Source organism: Periophthalmus magnuspinnatus, chromosome 13 (genome assembly GCF_009829125.3).
Source record: "Periophthalmus magnuspinnatus isolate fPerMag1 chromosome 13, fPerMag1.2.pri, whole genome shotgun sequence".
Taxonomy (NCBI): Eukaryota; Metazoa; Chordata; class Actinopteri; order Gobiiformes; family Gobiidae; genus Periophthalmus; species Periophthalmus magnuspinnatus.
This window is the reverse complement of record NC_047138.1, coordinates 14,017,682-14,038,778: the sequence shown is the minus strand read 5'-3', so window position 1 is coordinate 14,038,778 and position 21,097 is coordinate 14,017,682. Positions and strand designations below refer to the sequence as shown.

The following is a 21,097-nucleotide window of genomic DNA, read 5'->3' as shown; positions in this document are numbered from 1 at the left end:
TCATAGCGCAAGTGCTATATTTATATATATTCATCTGTCCTTTTTCCCCCTCTCAGGCCTATGCCATGATGCTGTCCCTGGCTGACAAGGATTCCCTGCACCCCTCCTCCCACAGCCCCGCCTCCATGTGGCACAGCCTGGCCCGGGCCGCTGCCGAGTCCAGCGCCATCCAGTCCCTCAGCCACGTATGATGATCCTCACCCCCGTGCCCAACCCCCACCACTCTCCCCTGTACTTTTGGACAGAAACTTCGGGGTCGCAGACTGGAGCGGGCCCCTGATTGTCTACAAAGTGACTGCTGAAGAACCATGGCCCATGTGACTGCGGACCACACAGGGTCTACAGCCCGGACACATCTATGAACGAAACAAACACACTCAAATCGGACTTCTAGCGAAAGGGATTGTGATTCTGTGTCAAAAAATGAAGCTGAAATAATAATAGCTGTATTTATTCTGCTGAGTTTGTCTGTTTTGCACAGCACGGGCAGCTGGCGGGCATACAGATGGATGTGCTCCTGTTTTATTGTTAGTTTGTATGTGTCTTAAAGGCAAAACATTTGAGCCGTGGAGGTTTGTGCATTAAAAATAACCTAATGATTCCCTTATATGTTACACTTCATAATGGAACACAGTGACACACAATTTGATATTATCTATACATTAAACAAACTATTTTAAAGTGAGTCAAATGGATTGGGTGAGAACTCTTTTTAAACAGAAAATTGTAAATTTGATGTGAAACCCAGGCTATTCTCACTAGTGATAAAGTTTACAACAGCTCTGGATGTTCTGAGAATTTATTGGTTACTTGTTTTGTTGTGTGAATAAAGCAACGTCCAAGCCTCCAAGCAACAGTTCTTCTATAACAGTTCCAATGTGATTTCTATACAAACATGGAACACCATAACTGAAAAATGTATGTTTAATGTAAATATGACACATCCTTGTTTCTCCTGAATGTCTTTCTTATGTTTCTGGAATGTTACATAGACTCATTTGATTTGATTGTGAACAGCAGAGGTCTGTGTGCTCACACTTGGACATGTAAAGATTCCAGAGGAGCAGGGCGGAGCAGTTTGGTGGTGCTTCGTCATGCTGCGTGTGTCGGCACAATCATCGCACTGCTGTCACTGCACTCCACCTGCCCCCTGCGCTGTGACACTAGACAAGACTGCCTCTAGTGGGAAAGAAGAAGTTTTGTGTCAGTCCATTATGTTCTGTTTGTTTTCCCGATGGGCAGTGATGGAGCAGGTTTTGTAACGGACATATCTTTTTCAAAACCTTGAACTCATCCTCGTCGGCCAACAGTACCACTAGCCTGAATGCTAGTCGTTAGCTTCTCCATGCTTGTGTGTCTTTCATTTTTAGACAATCATGATTTTGTTTCCATTTTTGTTGGTGTTGTTGTTAATATTTACTGTTGTATGTTGAGAATTGTATTTATTTCTTGGCAAACTGTAGTTTGTTTACTGAATAGCACTGCTCTTAGCCCAGGTGGAGGCCAAGGTCCTCCCTGGGCCTTTCCCAGACTTACATGGGGATTGTAGATTATACATTTGAGTGCCAGATAGTATTAAACATACAATTCACTCTTATTCTTTCTAACTGGTTGACAAATAGATATGACTTAGGTTTTCCTATGAATCATTTGTAAAAATGACAAACATAAAGAATGAAGCAGCAGGTCTAATTTGCTCATAGGCGCATGATTGGTCAGTCAGATCTGTTCTGCGGCGTCTGCTCGTGTGACGTTGGGTTCATGTTAATCCTTTGTGCCAATCAATGACAAGTAAAAGACTGTTTTCATTTATTCTCCCGTTTTGAGGGACCAGATTTTTTTTTTCATTTTGTTTGTAATCAATTTTAAAACATAATCAGCAAGTTGAGGTACTTTGTTTTAATGCTTTCTACAATGTAACTGTATGCATTTCAATTCAGTACTGTGGGAGGAACTAAATAATAAAAGAATACAATGTGGACTTACATGTGCTTGGCTTCATGTTTATTTTTATATTTGGCTTTTTCTTAAAAGTCTCAAATCAAAAGCTATAATCATAGACATTTATTTGTAGAATGAGCAGTAAATTATGTTTTATATAATAACATAACATTGGAAAACTTACTGGAAGTGCAGGAACCAGATTGGAACACAAAGAGAGCATTTATATTGGTTAGGCCTGCAGCTAAATGTACACAGCTTCTGCATTATTCAGAACATACATAAGGTGCATAATTAAACTTGGACCTATAGTTGAACTCTGAGGTACACCTTAGAAAATAATTCTATAATATAATGTGTATATAATGTGTGTGTTTGTATGTGTGTGTGTGGTTTTTTTTTTTTTTTCTCCAATCAAATACAGCTCTAAAGCCTTTGATTTTGCCCCATTTTCCTTTTAGTTTATCCATTGCCTTTGTCTCTTGCCTTCTCAGTCCCCCATCTCACCCTGCTCCACTGCTGGCCGTCGATCGCTTGATGCCTAAATGCTTCACAAAGATCAGTTGTGTGGGACAGGAGTCAGAGAACCACCTGGCGTTAGGGGCCTGGCGCTCCCATGGCCCCCAGGAGCGGGGCTGGGCACTCTCTGAACCCCTCGCCGGCTCTTTTCTCTGGGGGCTTTTGGCTGGCTCTGGGCCTGGGGACATGCTTGGAGACAGGGCCTGAATGTGGTAGTGGGAGCGGAGGCAGGAATGTGTCCCCTGTATTTGTGTCCGTTTGTGGGGCATGATGGATGAGGTTTGGAGATGTGATGACCTGGCTCATCGCTCAAACGCTCAATAAGAGTTCTGCAGCCCCCTCCTTCCATCCGGACCCCCACTCCTCCACGGTCGTCAGTTGTGTGACAGTGGGTCCATGGTAATCCTCAAACCAGCGATTCATTCTGGAATTGGTTTTAAATATCCGAAATATAAAGCTGTGTGATGTGGTTTTAAATTTAAGTATTTGATTGTAGCTCATTGTGCATTTGTAAAGCTACAGGCACTTTATCCATGGTCAACCCTTGTTTTGCCAGTTATTAAGTTACATCTGTTGTTAACAGTCGTGGTGTACAGGATTTTTCTGGTTGTAGAAAGGGATTTTTCTTGTTTGTTGTAGTCCATTAGGTTTGTTGTAGTTCTTTCAGCAAAATAAATAAAAAAAATAACAGTGTTAAACTGTAACACTTGTTTGACGACTTGTAGGAACATTTTAGTCATTTTTTTACTTGCAGTTGTTGGATATGTATTAGTTTGGAAATACTGGTCTTTCTGTTCTTCTGTTTGAAACCCTCCAATAACATGACAGGTCTGAACTGAAGACCGATGGCACTTGAATCCTGGAACAGAATATTGACTTGACAATATTTTATTCATCATTTATTTCCATTCAGTGCAAATAAATAAATAAATAAATAAATGAATAAATAATGTTTACTATACTGTTTACTATATAGCGCCAGTGAATCATTGACTTTGGCCTCTAAAGTGGTCTGAAAGCATTGTAAAAACAGGCCAAATGACATTAAAGCTACCTCTAAATCAGAGTGTGTGTGTGGGTAGATGTAACGACTCAGCTCATCGCTCAAACCTTCAATAACAGTCCCATCATGCAGGGGCCTCCTCACCAGACCCGCTCACCCCCTCGTCTCACCCCACTGCCAGCCGACGTAGGCGGACATTGTGCCTGTCCCATTGTCCGGCGGGCGGCTCTAAGGGAGCTGCTGGATTGGGCATGACAGTAAAGATGGCTGACACTCCGCATTTACAGTGGTCTTGGCACCCTAATGGATGGGCTGTTTTCTTAGGGCCTGTTGTCAGCCCTGGGCGCTCGACGGGGCGTCCCACTTTGATGAGGTCACGGGGGGTCAGGCGGTGTTGATGAGGTCAGGAGGGTCGTCCAGCTTTGATGAGGTCAGCGGAGCCAGTGCTGGTGCAGCCTGGACATATAATGGAGTGGTACTTGTGCTGTTCATGAGTTTAGCCACCTGTTTTATTGCGTGCTCATTTAAGCCAACGCAGGAGCCTTCTGTTTGTCAGAGACAGAGTGGACATGGGCAAAAGCCATTTTTGACCATTCATACATGTCGTTAATCACACATACAGCCTCTGCAAAGGGTTAAGTCAGGATCGTGTTAACCAAGATTATAACACCAGTGAAAAAGCACAGAAAAACTGTTTGGATCAGAAGTATTTATGGAACAGCGTAAGTGAACTTTAGATCTCAACTGACGTTGTAAACTTATGTCTATTGTCAAAATACCCTTTAAGAGTTAATGAGATATTGATGATAATATCTAAGCTGCTTTATTTTTAACATTATATTTGTACAGTAAAATAGTTTAGTAGTGAGGATACCAGTCACTTCAAAGAATGAAATAATACTATTTATTATTGAAAAAAGTACTATTACAGTAAGACACATACTGGGATAAGGACCTCCTATCATACATTTATCTTAACACCTTTCCTATTTAAATACATAGTATACATAGTACTGTATGGGGAATATATCCTATCCCCAAGCGGCCATGTCTGTCCTCTTGCTCAGATCATTGCACTAATGGTGTGGTTGGCAGCGCTTCAGGAAAGGCCCCAATACAAGTGTTCTCCACTACCTCCTCTGCTTAGACCAGCCCAGCCCATTCCTTTGTCCCACCTTTGCACCCATGCACCCATCCATCCCTGCACCCACCCATCCACGCACACACCCATCCATCCCGCGTGCCATACCCTCGTACAGTATAACGCATACATCACACCCCTCCTATTCTGAGGGCAGAGGGTGGCATCGCAGCTGGCACCTCTCTCTCTGATTGTCTTGGCAGAGCTGCTGACTCGAGGTGTCCGGGGAGACATTTTGGGGCATGAGGGAGGGGAGAGAGTGAGAGTGGGTATAGTTGGCACAAGAATGAAGTGTGTGTTAGGTAATGGCAAGTGCACCAATCATCATGTCAATGTTGTCCTGTATCAGCAATCTACAGACTGGAAGGGCTTCAGACAAATATGGATCACTTTTTATGTATTTAGCAAAAACATAGTCCTCAAAAGAAATGATCTAGCATTTAAACCTTCATTTAACAAAATAAGGAGTTGTCATCTATTTGTATTAGTCTAATCATAACTATTGTGCAATTTAGACACATTTTGTCCTTTGTTAACATTATGGTTGCTAGGTAACAGTTATGAAATCACCTATACATATCAGCTGCACATGTCTAACTGGGAAGTAAAATTAGAAATGTCACCAGAATTGAAAAAGAAAATTAAGACAACTAGGTTATGGAAACAAAATCATGATTGTCTCAACTTTTTTTTTTTTTTTTTTTTTTTTTTGGAGGATCTTAAATATAATGATTTCACCTATAGGTTTACATACATTATATAAAAAGTAATGAAAATTTGTATATAAAAAAAACCCTTCTCTCATTATTCTGGCACTTAGCAAATAAAAATAATTTGGCAATCCTATTTGACCTAAAATAAGAAAAGTTTAGTCTGATTTCATGTCAGACAGTGAGTAAAAAAAGCTTATCTGTTTTTTATATAGTGTATGTAAACTTCTGGTTTCAACTGATAATGCAAAATCTATTTTTATGAGTTTCTAACCATGTTAACAGTTCCCGGATCATTAGTTTACACAAGTTGTAGTTTGATTCAGGTTTATCCATTTTTGCATTATGATGAACTGTCCTGTATAAAAGACCTGAGACCTTCACCTACCTGTGATTATAAAAAAAAAATAAAAACAAATCAGTGATTAAAATCTAGCATCGTTTCTATAGCAAAAGGGTCAAAAGTGCAAAAGAAACATAACTTATTCAAGGATTTCAGCTTCCTGTTGATATTATGAGCACTTTTATCCATTCCAAAGATATAATATTTAGTTTTGTATTGTTAATTGCTAGGGCAACAGTGCACTATTTTCATCGCTCCGAATGCAATGGGTAAAAAGGAAGTTGAGGCCTGATAGTTTGTGCTTGAGACTCCCATAAAAGCATCTGTCTGCCTCTCGCCTCCCGTGTGTCTTTCTTAAGTCTGTGCAGTCGTGTGGTTTCAATAAACATAGTTAGTTTTTCATCAGGAGGATATGGGTCATTAGTGTTATGGATGGCCCCTCAGCATGTCAACAGAGAGCAGGAGACTTAACACACACACACACAGCAGTATAATGCAGCCAGTGTAATCAGGCTGAACTCTACTCTGATTGGCCTGCAGACACTGTCACACTTAGGTCCCTCTAGTGGTTGAAATGTGGAATAACATCTGTCTGTCCTAACTGGTGTGGGGTAAATAAGCCCGATGAATGCCCAGATACTATGTAGGCCGGCCACTATTTAAGTCATGCAATGCAATGTGCTAATAATGCCGCCAAGCATTAGTCATAAAAAATGCAATACACAGTAGTTTTGGAGACTTCATGACCACTGCAGTGAGCTATAGATATGTGTAGGCCACTGGAATATAGCAAAAGGAAATTCAGTTCTGTCAAATGGACAAAAGTTTTAGAGTGAAGACATTTCGTTGCTCATTCAAGTGACTTCTTCTGGCTTCTAAACCTTTAGTCCAGTTGACAGAATTTGATTTTCTTTTCCCATGGAACTTACCAGCACAACTGAGGAATTACACAGACATCTTTCAAGCCACTGTAATCTTAACATTCCAAAGTATATGTATTAACTTGTTTCATTATTTCATTCGTTCTTGTTTTTTTTTTTTTTGACAAGATAATTCAAAGAAAACACTAATGGAATATTTGTACTATACCACTGATGGCCATTTAGTGCAGGGACGGTATATACTTAAAGGTTCAAGTTGAGTTCTAGCTAGTATTTTGAGTTGATTAACATGTGTGAACCAAAATCGATAAAGTTTTTTTTACGTTTTTTGGGAGGTGCTAATTTTGCTGATGCTTGGGGAAAAATGAAAGGAAAAAAATATCACAGGGGATTTTAAAAACATAGCGGATTTCTGCAGAATCAATGAGCAAAGGTCTAAACTCGATTAATCAGAGATGAAAGAAATTTTGTTTTGTTCCAAATAATGGGTGACCAATGAGCTCCTTTGTTTCACATGCATCACTGAAATAAAATTATCTGATTGCACAATACTGTCTGGTGCGACAGAGAGAGTCGGACCAATGCTGTAACTTATTTTTGCTCACAATAAAATACAAATACGAGTGATGTAATGGCTTAAGTTTTGAACTAAAATGCAGAAAAACACTTCACTTCTGTACAATTTTCTAGTTAACTCATGTTTGGTTGGTCTTTAGAACTTGGGTACTTACTGGTGGATGGGTTAGCTTCATCAGCTAACTTTGCATGGCATTTATTCGTACTTTGACTAACAAAAATACCCTCACTCATAATAATAACTGTGGGAGAGTTTCTTGATATCCATCTTGGCTTAGGCTTGACTTTCAGCATTTATTTATCCAAGCACCAAGCCAAACAAATGGACCAGGACGTGTTGCAATCCTTTTATCTGTGCTAACAACTTTGTCAGCTATAGTTCAAAACACTGTGGCCTTCTGGGAGATGGAGTCCAAGCGATCAAGTGATACACAGTGGTGATAGAATCGGTAGGCGAAGAGTGGCGTATGCTTAATTACAGTGAAAAAGTACCTCAGATCCAAATCGGAGCTTCATGGACGATTTCACCCCTGCGCTGCTCTCACTCTGCAGCGATAAGCTACAAAAGCATGACTTCTGCAGAAATCAGCAGAAGTCGGCCTATGGTTATAATAAAACGTAATTATAACTTTTCCAAATCATTACAGAATGTTTCCAAACAGGTAAAAAGAAGCTGGTTTTATTTAAATTTAATAGAGGACCATTTCTAGCTCTGTTAGGACCCTGTGGCAAAACTGAGAAATGCTTTTACCTTGTTTTATACCGGTTAGATGCCTGATGTGTGTTTCTATCTGTATTCTTCAATGATAGAAAAAGTATTAAATATTAAACTTGCACACTCTATCCCACTGGACTCTGCCTATGCCAGAAAACACCACTGATTCAAGAGTTTGCCATTTTATAATTCCAACAAATACGACATTCAGCTCCTGTTGCTTCTCAAAAAAAAATCCCTTTTCAAGCCAAATTCAAATAAATCTGTACGCCAGGGGTGTCACTACATTTTATTTTTTATTTGTTGGTAGGGTTGCGGCAGTAGCTCAGTTGGAAGAGTGTCTGTCCTCTGACCCACAGGTTGGTGGTGCACTTCCAGCTCCCACAGTTGATCACTGTCACTGTGTCCTTGGGCAAGACACTTAACTTTCCTTGCCTCCAGTGTCCGGTGTCTGCCTACACTATGAATGTGTGTGTGAATGGGTGAGTGGTTCCTTGATGTGACCATTTACCATTTATCATTTGAGAGGTTTTTTGTTTTTTTTCCTGTGTAATGCAAAATACACTGCCTGGCCCTAAAAAAGTCGCCACCAAAAAAAACAACAACAAAAAAACAAAAAACACACACACTTTAATATTTCGTTGGACCGCCTTTAGCTTTAATTATGGCACGCATTCGCAGTGGCCTTATTGTTTTGATTTCGCTTCTGCAATGTCACAAGATTTATTTCCATCCAGTGTTACATACATTTTTCACCAAGTTCTTGCATTGATGATGGTAGAGTCTGACCGCTGCACAAAGCCTTCTCCAGCACATCCCAAAGATTCTCAATGGTGTTAAGACTCAATCCTTGTGAGAAAATGATGTCTCATTCTCCCTGAACTACTCTTTCACAATTTGAGCCCAATTAATCCTGGCATTGTCATCTTGGAATATGCCCGTGCCATCAGGGAAGAAAAAAATCCATTGATGGAATAACCTGGTCATTCAGTATATTCAGGTGTCAGCTGACCTCATTCTTTGAGCACAGACTGTTGCTGAACCTCGACCTGACCAATTGAAGGAGGCTCGTACCTATTTGCTTAGTTAAATCCAGGTGGCAACTTTTTTTTTTTTTTGGCCAGGCAGTGTATAATAATAGTAATGAAGTTAAATTGCAAAAATATGGTTCTTTACTCACAATATACTGCCTCAAACTCACTGGAGCGGCCTGTTGAATCCTGCCCTGTTTTTACCACATTCAAAGCTGAAACTTCGCTCTTGTGTAAATATTAGCTGATCACCACTAATATATATCACAGCTGTCTCATAACTACACATTACTGCATATACTGTTCACACCTCCACAGTTAACAGCGCCCTGACCACCCACCTCCTTCTGTCTCGTCCTCCCTTTCTCTCTCCGGATGGATTGCCTCTTAGCTTCCATTTGACTGGAAACAGGTGTATGCCGTCCCGGGATGAAGGCTTGGCCCGTAAACATTATTGGAGAACATCTGCCGCTTGTCACAACAACGGGGGCGAGCTGCTGCGGCTCCCCCATCCATCAGATCTACCAGAGAAGAGAGAGAAAGAGGGAAAGAGAGAAAGAGAGAAGGGTTCAAGCACCTGTCTGCAGATGCCAGACCAGAGCAGGCTGCCTTTGACCGATGGAGGATGGAGGGAATGGTCCAGTGGTTTTGAGAAATGGCCGCAGGACAACGGGCTAGTTTAATGCCATAGTTTAAACAGCGCAGACCTTTTTTTTCACGTATTTGAGCACAATCTGTTTTACCCCTGTATAGATATATGGTATAAGCAGTTGTTGAGGTCAAAATAAGTCAGCTGTGTACTGTCTCCATCTCATTACAAAGCATTTTATTGTGCGATAATCTGGAAGTGTGTGGTTAGCATGCTAGTTGTTGTTAGCTTTATCTGGCCTCACATACTTCATGCTTGGAATGCATAAGGTTAAGTGAGGAACAGCTCCGCACCACTGCAAACAGTTTTCAGTGAACTTATTCTTTTTTTGTTTTTCATATTTTTAAGACTGTTAAGGTGACTTTAATGCGGAACATTCCAGGCAAAGCAATAATGGCTCAGCAGAGACATGCAGAATCAGAAAAGTTACATAGTTCATTTTTTATGCACTACGTAGCTTCCATGTATACAATTTTCATCTCATGGCAGGCATTTTTTATTTCTTTCTTACGCAAAATACATAACTAAAACTATAGATACCATTCAGAATCATTTTACATTTTTAGACATGTGTTTGAGCGATGGAGGATGGCGGGAATGGTCCAGTGGTCATGAGAAATGGATGCAGGACAGCGGGCGTCGCACACCTCACCCTGGCTCTTGACCCGGGGCGGCAGACAGAAGGCAACACACACAGAAACGCACACTCCCACACACTCACACGCTCCAATACGTCTTCATGACAGGCCCCTCACTCCTGTCCTGCTCCTGTCTGTCAACCATCAGAGCAAAAAACAAGTCACATTTAAGCTCTTTTCAAGGTCAGTGTGTGATTGTGGTTGTATTCTATATGATTTTTAATTTACACATTTCACATTTTATTATTCGCATTTTTAAAAAGAGTGCAAATAGGTAATGGTGGTTCAATAGGAAGAGTTTTTACCCACTGGCTAAAGCTGTGATCTGCAATTCTCTAAAGAGCCACATGTGATTCTTTAAAGCTCTTTGCACTTTGATTGAGAAAAAAAAAAGCTTAGGAAATGCGTATACCTTATTTATAAGTTTGCATTTGACTGTTTGTTGCATACCAACGAGTATTCATTCTATATATTTTTTTGTACTATTTGTCTGAGCAAATCTCATATATAAAATCAAAAAGAATAATGATAATTTTATAGAGTGCATATTACATATAAAATCCACCAGAATTTAGGAAATGACATATAATGTGCTCAAAACCCCCTAGAAACCCCCTTAAAAACATTTGAAATAAATCCACAAAATGTTACATATTCTTTCTAATGTATTACTATCTGCACACAGTTGGCTTTACTTCTTTTAAATTTATCTAGTAATCACTTTGTTTCGTTAGTTGTGAAAAACATATGGCTCTTTCTGATTTCAGTTGGTTTGAAATTGGTCGATGTGGTTGCTTTTAAAGTTTGCAGACCTCTGGGCTAAAGGTTTATCTGTTCATTATTGTCCATATTGTCTGCAGACACGGACAAGACAATGGCTGGTCTAAATGCACAACAAAAATCTGATCGTTATCTGATTTCTGGAGTTATTGGATTATTGAAATGTCTTTTAAACAGTTACATATGAGCTGAGTAATCTGATTTCTTTTTGGTTGTTCACTTTTGTGCATGTTTTGGCAAAGAAAATTATAATGAAAAAACAAACAAAATTTAAAAAAAGGGTGAACTAATGTGACAAAGACAAAAATTAAAAGAATTTTTTTTTTTCAAGATTCAATTCACTGCACTCCAAATATACAACAGTTACTCTAAAAAGCCATGTCACAGTTCACCAGGTGTTTTTGATAATCCCATTTCTATTGGGCTTGTAAGCACACACATCAGATCTAATTATCGTGTTATCTGATTATTCAAATTTTAAATCTGATTTTCATTGGCCATGTAAATGTATATATATATATATATATATATATATATATATATATATATATATATATATATATATATATATATATATATATATATATATGTGTGTGTGGGGGTGTGTGTGTGTATAGCTGTGCTGCTATACGCATGTTTCAATAGATAAAACAAATCTTTAAATGAAAGTGAACAATTTAACTCCTAAATATTCATACATAAATTGTCACATTTTTTCCATCTTCAGGGCACTCAAAGCACTTTATATCGAGGAACCACTGACCCATTCACACACCAGTGTACACAGACACTGAGGGAAAGGTAGGTTAAATGTCTTGCCCAAGGACACAATAACAGTATTCATCTGTGGGAGCTGGAATTGCACCACCAACCTGTGGGTCAGTGGATCTGACCACTCAACCAATGATATTTATGTCAACAGCGGGATTCAAACTGCCAACGCAAAATGAACTTCCTCAAAGCATTTGTAATAGTTTTATTTGCAGCCTCCCTCAAACAGACATTTAACAAACAGCAAATATGAAACAGTTCTGTACAAATCAAAATAGCACCATTTGACTGTTATATGTGAGCTGCTGATGACCTGAGATATAATATAGCTATAATTACATCTATTGTATTTTAAGCTGTTTAAGTCATATTAAGACAAACAAGATTCTGTGAAATTGCTTTGTAGTATTGTAAAATAAAGCAGCAAAAATATAAGCAAATCAATCTTATTTGATAAGTCAGATATTTCTAATGCATTTACATTATTAACAGACAAGTGCCACACGTGCAAGTTTAAAGTAATCTGCGACCACCCTATTGGACTGCAGAAAAGGTACAAGTAACTAGGAAATGTTGTTACATTCAGAAAGATGTCAATATAAATCCTTGGATGTACTCCAAAAAAGTTTCTACTTCAAGGCCCCTGTAATGCTAAATAGAAAAGGCTGATATATTATTAGCTGCATTGTGCTATCTCACCATAAAAATGCCACTTAATCCTGTAAAACATATATAAACAGTAGTTGAATAGAGATGATAACAAAGACATTTATGGATCTGTTTTGGCTGTACAAAAAATGTAGATTCATTGATTTTGTTTTGACAGTGGAACAGTGGAGTGCCTTGGGTTTAAATCTTAGCTAAGCAATTGCACTATTTTTTGCACAGACCTGCAGGTATTTGATGTAGTTAAGGCTGCCACAGCCACTTGCCTAGAATTGTCTCCACAGATTCACATTAAAAAAAGTGTAACTTTTGAGTTGTTGTGCAAAGCCAGGGTAGAAATTGAACAAAACTACACTAATCCTTAAAAACATGCATACTAACTGTAAGCGTGGTGACCTTCCCACAGATCTGATCTGTAACTTCATCTGTGTGTCTTCATGGAAATTGATTAATGTAATGTCCTATCATGGAACATTCTAGGCAAATCAATAATGTCTCCACAGAGACAGAAAAGTTACACCTTGGATCTTTAAGTAAATAATTGCACATTCTATGTGCACAGTTTTCATCCCATAGTGCATGTCTATATTTGCATTACTACGTATTTGATGTCTCTACACTCCAATAAATAACACAACCTTACAACTACAAACAAGATACTATTTAAATTCAGTTTACATCTTTACACATTTTAGTTTTCAAGTTGATTTGTCTTCGTCTGTCCTTCTGGTGCCAGCCCCTTGTGCAGTAAATGCTACTGTCCAGTCCCTGCAGAGGCTCCCTCTCTGACATGTGAGAAGTCTGCTATTTATAACATCCTTTTTTGCCAGGAGGATGTGAGCGTTTGGTGTCAGGGGCGAGCTGTCTAAACGTCCACTCTGACTTGTATTTTAGACGCTTTTGCTGCCCGTCCTCCTCCTCTTCCTCCTTTGAGACATGGAGAGGCTCTGCTGCTCGGGGAGTTGGTGGAGCAGCGCTGAAACGAGGGGAAAAAAAGACAAGAAGATATCAGCACTATTTGGAAATGAAAAGCAAATGTTCCAGGGTAAGTTAAGAGCATGTAGTCCCCCGCGGGTTGGGCTTTGAGGGGGTAAAGTAGAGACAGCCCCGCGCCTGGTTCCACGCTGTGTTCACATTAAAATAAGTGTCAGGAGGCCGGAGCGGCGATTGGGGTGGACAGTGATGGGCCTCTGCCTCTCACACTTCATGACAGGGTTTCACTAAAGCTGCCTCAGGTTTGACGCCCTGGGTCTTGTCTGACAGGCTCTGTGACTGTATTTAAAGTATGAAGGGAAAACTATATCTGTGTTGAATGTGGTGATAGGAATGTTTTTGTGATGTTTTATTTGAAGCTTTCAAACACTAGAATGTCACGGAGATGTGCTCTTAGATGGGGAGACAGTAGGCATTCTTTAATTTATATTATGAGAAATATTGTAGGAAACTTCCCAAAAGTCAGACATGATCTTTTATATGTATTTTTGTTAAAGTTGTGCTGGTATCTTTACAATTAGACCACAAAAACAGTATATTTAAAGCTGATGTGCTACATATGTAGAGTACAAACCTTTTTCACATCTCTGTCCTGTCCGTCCAGGGGGGCAAAGACAATGCCCTTTCAGAGGGTCACATGGGGTGTCAGCTGCACAGTCACATGACCCTGTGCAGCCTGCTCCAAAAGTACCAGCTTCACATCCTGAAAAATGAAAATAGATACATACAAATAAATAGTTTCAAGTAACTAGGATACATTTTAGTGGTTTTCAGATTCTAGACAGCGGTGATGTCATACTCCCAGGTGGAAAGCAAGAGCCAGTTTTTCCTATTGATTACATTGTACGTTCCTATGAAATATCCAAAAGACAAAGGCACAAATGTTGATGTAATCATTTGGGATGTCATCTGAAACTCAGCAATATTTACAGAAAAATTACCCCAGATAATTCTCATTTATGTCACGCCTCATATTCTTTCACTTCATTTAAGTTATAATTTTACTTCCTCATTGGGCATGAGCAGCAGATATGACATATGTAGAGGTATGTTACCCAGCAACCGTAATACAAACAACAGCCAACTTTTTGGTTTCAACTTTTCTTCACGAGCTGCCAGTTGACTGATGTAAATGTATGATGAACACTTACCTCAGATACTATCCCACTAAACCAAGTAATAATTAGAAAAATATATGAATCTGTCAAATGCACTTTAAGTCTTATTTAATATGTATAATAATCAGTTCAGTGGATTCAAACCACAGGAAAAGGCCATTCCCTTTGACAGACAGACTTCCTCACTTACACAACCAGGCCTGCCTCCCAGCTGCTTCTCTGCCCAGCCTCCTCATCTCTCCTGCTGGGTCTGAAGTGGCCATTTATGTGCCCCCGCAGTGACAGAGCCCCAGAGCAGGAGGAGGGCACAGGGATGTAATAGGAATGCATTAACCAGTCAGGAAGCACCTGTCTCACATCACGTACCCGGGCTGCCTGCCTGCCCACCTACTGCACCGCGATGTTTGAATGCCAGCATTACACTCAACAATGTCCTATTATAGCTTTTACAGGCAAACCAGCATACTCAGCTTGGGTATTTGAAATTATATCCACTTTAACTTTATGGTAAATCTGTATATTAAGTCTACCAGAGAAAATGTGATGACCATTTATCTCTATTTTTTGTTCAATGTATTTATTTTATTTACATAGTCAGCTAATAAGCTATTTTGGAAAAAAAAAAAAAAAGTAATTATTTATGGCAGTGAAAACATTTAACATGGTGCCTATTTGTGGCTAGGCTCAGTAATGACAGTCATTAACTGTCTTGATTCTGACCATCAAATTCTGACCTTCAGATCAATTTTGCTATAGACATTATCAAATGTTGTGATGTGAACACAGCCTGTTATCTGTTTGTACTCACTTCTTTGACATAGTAGCCCATAGTACCCAGGTGGACATATGCACTGCCCAGTCTGATGATGACACATTTGTCCAACTCTGCAGTCACATGTCTGGACACAATCTTCTCCAAAATATCCTGGTGGGCAACCTGAGAAATGCATGAGGAGACATTTGATTTGGGTATTAAGGGCCATATTAATGCAGTGTTTGTATTGTTATTGGCCTTTTAGTTATGCGTTTGAGCATTTCGTGTTATAGAATTTAAAACAATGGTTATTTAGAGAAAACACACATCATGTAGCATATTGGATATGACAATGCTACAGGTAATTGGTTCCAAAATTATCTTTCAAACAGAACCCAGGCAGTAGCAACCGATGGGTTTAAATCAAATGTTTTAACTTTAAGCAAAGTACTGCCCCAAGGCTCAATTGTGGGCCCGCTACTTTTTACTATATTTATTAATTCCATTGATTGCAATTTAAGAGAAAGCCTCATACATTTATATGCAGACGATGCTGTAATAAAATTCCCTCAAAAATCAAAAAAACCACTGAATGCAAATAAAAAAAAGTATATGATTTTTTTCCTAAAAACATTTAAGTGATGTGCAAGCTACAAATCTTTATACACTAAATGGTACATTGACTGAAAGAGTCACCACCTATAAATATCTTGGGTTTTGGCTGGACAAAAACTCCTTATAAAATACATATCTTGGAATTATGTATCAAGAGAACAATACTGTATAAAATGTATTTATAAGGGACTACTTAATATACTGCCTGAATACATCACTTTGATAGGGAACTTTTAATACAGTCTAATAAGTCAAAAAATTGGCTGCACTAGAACTGAAATGTGAAAAAAGCTTTTTTGCTTTACAAAAATTGAATACTTTTCAATTACACGCAAAACTGGATGCATTGGCGCCACTAATACACTTTAATAATCTGGTGATAAACATTTATAATCACACCTGCACCTGTTTTTAAAGTTTTAAATGGACCTATGTAGCTATTTGTTTTGTTTACCTTTGTCGGCTACCCCTGTATAGATAAAGATAAATTAAATTAAATTCAGTTCAGATACACTTCCAATATTGAGATTTGATGCGTGCCATCTAGTGGAAAGAAATGTCTATTTAAGCATCTTGATCACATGCAGTTGTAAATTTGATGGAAGAAACACTCTGAATGAGTCCAGTGATGATTTATGAAGTTCAAAACTGCTATATTTCTACTTTTGACGTCACAATTCAGGGAAAATTGAAACAGAACGATTTCTAAAGTGCAGAGCAGGGCAACCCCATAAAAAGGATTAATGAAACAAGCATGAACTCCAGGTGTGTTTTGAATGTCTTAAAACATGGCTAAAAGCTCAAAAAAGTCAATTTTGCATAATGTGTCCTTTAACATCAATGCTTAGTACAATTACATAATAGAAATGTTATCTTACGGTGTTGACAGGAGTTGCCGTAGTAACCCACACTACATTTGCATGCTCCTGTTGCGGAGTTACATGTTGCGTTATGAAGACACTGACACTCGTGAGCACAGCCCGGGCCGTACTTTCCCATTGGACAGGCTGCAAACACAAATACACAAACACAACATTTTTGAGTGGTGGTTTCAACATGGCTTAGTAGCAATCTCGAGAATTTATTGGGCATATGGTCCATGTGGAGACGGTTTGGCTAAAACCGCTACAAAGCAAGTCATTGAATGTTACTTGATTGCATCTGTCAGCAATAAAAGGCATATGTCAAATGTGACTTTTTAAAGAAACTATCATAAACTGCTAATGATTGGATTGAACGCATGTAAAGTATAATGAAAGGAAATCTGATTTTATCTCATGATATTTTTCAGAGAGACAGAAAAAAAACGTGTTTTCTTAACTTTGAGTAAACTAAACTTTGTAGAAGTTTTCATGGCCAACATCAAGAACTTAACAAGCACTTTCATTAGATACTTTCAAGTTGTGGTAAGTTTATTGCTAGTGTGTTTAAAAGTGTTAAGGAATCTAAAGCCGTACTTTCAAATGGAAAATGATAGGGCAAAATCATTTAGTTTAATATGTAATGGCAAAATGTAAACGGAAAAAAGGACAAAAGCCCAAGTGTAAGGAGATGTATATTTACATTATACACCAAGATTACGCAGTTAGATGTCCTACCAAAATACTGTGGATGTAGTTCTTCCTTTTGGGCTTAAAAATGTAGCAAAATGTGAAAGTTAATGATTCCCCAAGATAGTAAATCCAGCGCACGTTGACTTAATCATTACAGCCTGGCTCCTGGCATAAACTCACAACTCATGTTCAAAAACTTGCCTAATCTTCACTGTGAATTTTGAGTTGTTTTGTGTTGGGCCTTCAAACAGGTACACAGGTGAGGGACATAAACAACACACACACGTATATTGGGGACATTGCATTGACTTACATTCATTTTCTTGGAGATTGATCCATCACTATAGTTGCCTAACCCTAACCTAAACCCAAACCATAAGCTATTTTAACACATAACTAAACTTCAAATGATGTTGTTGAGCTAATAATTTTAATTAATGATTTAAGTCATAGATTTTAGTCCCCCACAATGTGATAAATACGTACATATATTTATTTTATTAAAACAATATCTAAATGAATGCAGGAAGATACTCATATCTGTATGTCTGTTGTTTTTAATGTATATACTATGCAGTAATAAAAGCTTTTGTATTTAATTTGATTTTTTTTTCCTTTCCTGCTTTGGGAAAATTTTGCTGTACATTTTAAGCCATTTTTATAGTTCTAAAAAGACAGGAAATGAAAGGAAAAAATGTGAACCTCACTCAATTATTATTTTTTTCCTTTACTCACTTAATTTTCTGCCCTTTCACTCTGATTTCTTATTTTTCTCTGTTTTATTACCTACCTACCTACCCACCCATACACACATACGCTTATGCTCCCATATAAGAAGACCAGATGCTATTCTTATTGTCCCTTCACCCCATTCAAACCTTGACCTATGCACTCCCTATTCCCTCAAGTCAAAATGTCTAATGTCTTTACTTGTTTCCATTGTCTCTAATATTACAATAAAAATAATAAAATTAATAAATAAAAAGACGTGCCTTCCTGACACATTCATCATATTTACTCATGCTACTCACCTGTTTGACACTGTGACCCCATCCAACCCAGGCCACACTTACAAGACCCGTCTATGGGATCGCACAGGGCCCCATTCTTGCAGCTGCATGCACTCCTGCACTGAAGCCCAAATCGGCCCCTCGGACACGCTGTGCAAACATAGAGAGCATCAGAAACTGCACAATTACAATCACATCAAAACCAGGCAGTCTATAAAGTGCCTGATGCGCACTAACCGCCATGTTTACTCAAGCTACACTTCATTAAGAGATGCTAAGCTAGTCTCTTTTGGCGCAGATATAAAAGAATAATCATGTTTCTATGGGTAATTTGAATCAGGGATACAAAAAACAAGAGTCTTTGATTTTTAGGTTTGTTTATTTGCTTCTTAGCCAAATTTGGCAGCATGGAACATGGTGCAGGCTACTTATCGATAGCTTTGTGTAAACATTCAACATGGGGAATTCTAAAAGTGGTGCATCCAAATATGTGCAGAAGATTTGAGTATAGGCAAGAATGGAAAGCCCCCACTGATAAAGAAGATTAGACAACCCAGCTTGGCCTCTGTTTCCCTGGATAAACATGCTGTGATCATCAGAGTGCTCACAAAGAGGAAATGGGCCAGTTGTTTTTTAATAGACATAAGTACACCCTGGTTATTAGGGTTGTTATGGAAATTGTATGAGTTTCTTTCTTTCTTTTGAGGTTAAGATTGATAGGTCCCATTACAGAACCTGACATGTTGAATGCTGCAGTGATATCAAACACATGTAGACAAAACTGTGATGCTTATTATATTATTGTATTATTATTTTGGCAATAATGGGTCAATTATCTAAGGATTTTTTATGATAGATACTATGCAAACTTCTATAAACATTTTCCAGCTAAATATTAAGCAAATATTCAATGCCAATCAAAATAGTTCTTTCTTCACATTATACCTAAACCTGCTGAATAATGCAAGGATTAATAATAGCTGCATGTCTTATATAATTTGAATGACTATATATATATATGGTAACCCAGGCATACCATAGACTGTATATATAAATGGATATAACCTGCTAGCCGATACGTTCCAAATAATAATAATGGACATATTTCCCGCTCCATTGACTCTGGCTCCAATTCTCTTTATATTGGAAACCAAAGTCGATCCCGCTAGCATTAGCGACAGGTTTGATTGACAGCCTTGCTAAGTGCCCGCCCCATGCCAAACCAGCGCTGCGAACAGGAAGGCACGTTACTTTCAACAGCCTGGCTCCGGGTTGGCTCTTTGGTTGCTATGATACTCACAGTCGAAGCTTGGCTCCAAATTTACCCCTATAACTGCTAGCCTTGATGAGCTTCATTTGACTGGAGCTGAACACTATGGGTGGCGTCACACTCACTTAGTCCACATCTTTATACAGTCTATGATGCATACACGCATACACAAAGACATTAACAATAACCATTTGGACAATACACTGTATTACTATCTGAAGGTTCCTGTGTTTGAGCAAAATATGTCTTGCCCTAGTACAGATATACTGTATGACCAGCTCTTGAGGTCAAAATAAGTCCACTATGTGCTGTCTGCAACTAATTATAAAGCCATTTATTGTCTGATAATCAGGAATTGTACATGCAACTTCACGGTCACTGCAAAACTCAGCACTGGTCCCTGAGGTTTGTGAAAAGTGCTGGTGAATAAAGAGAATGCTCCGAATGCATAAGTTAAGTGAGAAATAACTTTAGACCACTGCAAACCATTTAAAATGTAACTATTTCTGTTTTAAAAACTTTTACTTTTAAAATCTTCTATAAAAGCTTTGGCATTACCTTGTTGGCAGGAAGGACCCATCCAACCAGGCGCGCAGACACACTTCCCTGTTACCGGATGGCACTGTCCTCCCTCTCCACAAGCGCACAGCTTTGCACAGTCCTTCCCATAATAGCCATTTGCACAACCTAAACAAATCAACATGGCTTCAACGCACAGTCAAATACAATACCCAAAAGTCAAAAGGAATGGGGCCTGGTTTTAAGAAATCACTTTTATCTGCCGTTTAAAGGCCTTATGTCGAAAGCTCCACTTGATTTGAAAGAAAAACAGACAGACAAAAAGCATTGAGTGGGGACAGGTGCATGCTTGACTTACTTGAACTGCAGTTAGCTCCTATGTAGCCAGGCAGACAATAGCAAGCTCCGGTCCTGAAGTCACAGCGCCCCCCATTCATACAGCTGCACCGTGATTTGCAGTTGGATCCAAATGTGCCCGCTCGACATCCTGGAGACGAGAAACAAGTGAAAAGTGAGGAGAATACCACACAGGAAATGGATTTGGGTGAATAAGAGGACAAAATGCGTACGTAGGTTGCAGCGTGCGCCGTGGTAACCAGGTAGGCAGCTGCACTTGCCGGTGATGTGATTGCACTCTTCCTGGTCTCCGGAGCACTTGCAGATCTGGCTGCAGTTTTGGCCGTACATACCATCAGGACAAACTAGGAAGAAAACAGCTAAATATTATGTTAGGATATAGATGCCAAATGCCATTAGGGTGATACTTACTTGAAGTATCTATGTTGGAAAAAAAGTCACAAAAAAGTCCAATTCGGAGTAGTTTTAGAGTTGTCATGGTCAGAACTAGCAGCCTATAAGACCACATGATAATATAAAAGTGTTGGAAATGGTATGACGGTAT

General features: G+C 38.9%; 2 protein-coding genes across 14 annotated transcripts in view; one reads left to right on the top strand and one right to left on the bottom strand.

Annotated features, from left to right (window-relative positions):
* mecom (MDS1 and EVI1 complex locus) overlaps window positions 1-1,984 on the top strand; it is a 165,621-nt gene extending 163,637 nt beyond the window's left edge. For 10 of the 12 annotated variants that reach the window (XM_033976732.2, XM_033976730.2, XM_033976741.2 and 7 more), the window contains one exon: window positions 57-1,974. In XM_033976732.2, the coding sequence (XP_033832623.1) occupies window positions 57-191 (135 nt within the window). In that variant the 3' untranslated portion in view covers window positions 192-1,974. Of the gene's footprint in view, window positions 1-56 lie in introns of all 12 variants that reach the window. The other 2 variants (XM_033976731.2, XM_033976736.2) reach the window with 1 other exon arrangement.
* Window positions 1,985-11,894: 9,910 nt separating this feature from the next.
* Window positions 11,895-21,097, bottom strand: part of megf6 (multiple EGF like domains 6) — an 88,746-nt gene continuing 79,543 nt past the window's right edge. The window contains exons 30-37 of one of the 2 annotated variants that reach the window (XM_055226252.1): window positions 20,766-20,897; window positions 20,555-20,683; window positions 20,236-20,364; window positions 18,429-18,557; window positions 16,723-16,851; window positions 15,284-15,412; window positions 13,932-14,060; window positions 11,895-13,340 (exon numbers count right to left, since the gene is read on the bottom strand). In XM_055226252.1, the coding sequence (XP_055082227.1) occupies window positions 13,255-13,340; window positions 13,932-14,060; window positions 15,284-15,412; window positions 16,723-16,851; window positions 18,429-18,557; window positions 20,236-20,364; window positions 20,555-20,683; window positions 20,766-20,897 (992 nt within the window). In that variant the 3' untranslated portion in view covers window positions 11,895-13,254. The remainder of the gene's footprint in view (window positions 13,341-13,931; window positions 14,061-15,283; window positions 15,413-16,722; window positions 16,852-18,428; window positions 18,558-20,235; window positions 20,365-20,554; window positions 20,684-20,765; window positions 20,898-21,097) is intronic. The other variant, XM_055226253.1, reaches the window with a different exon arrangement.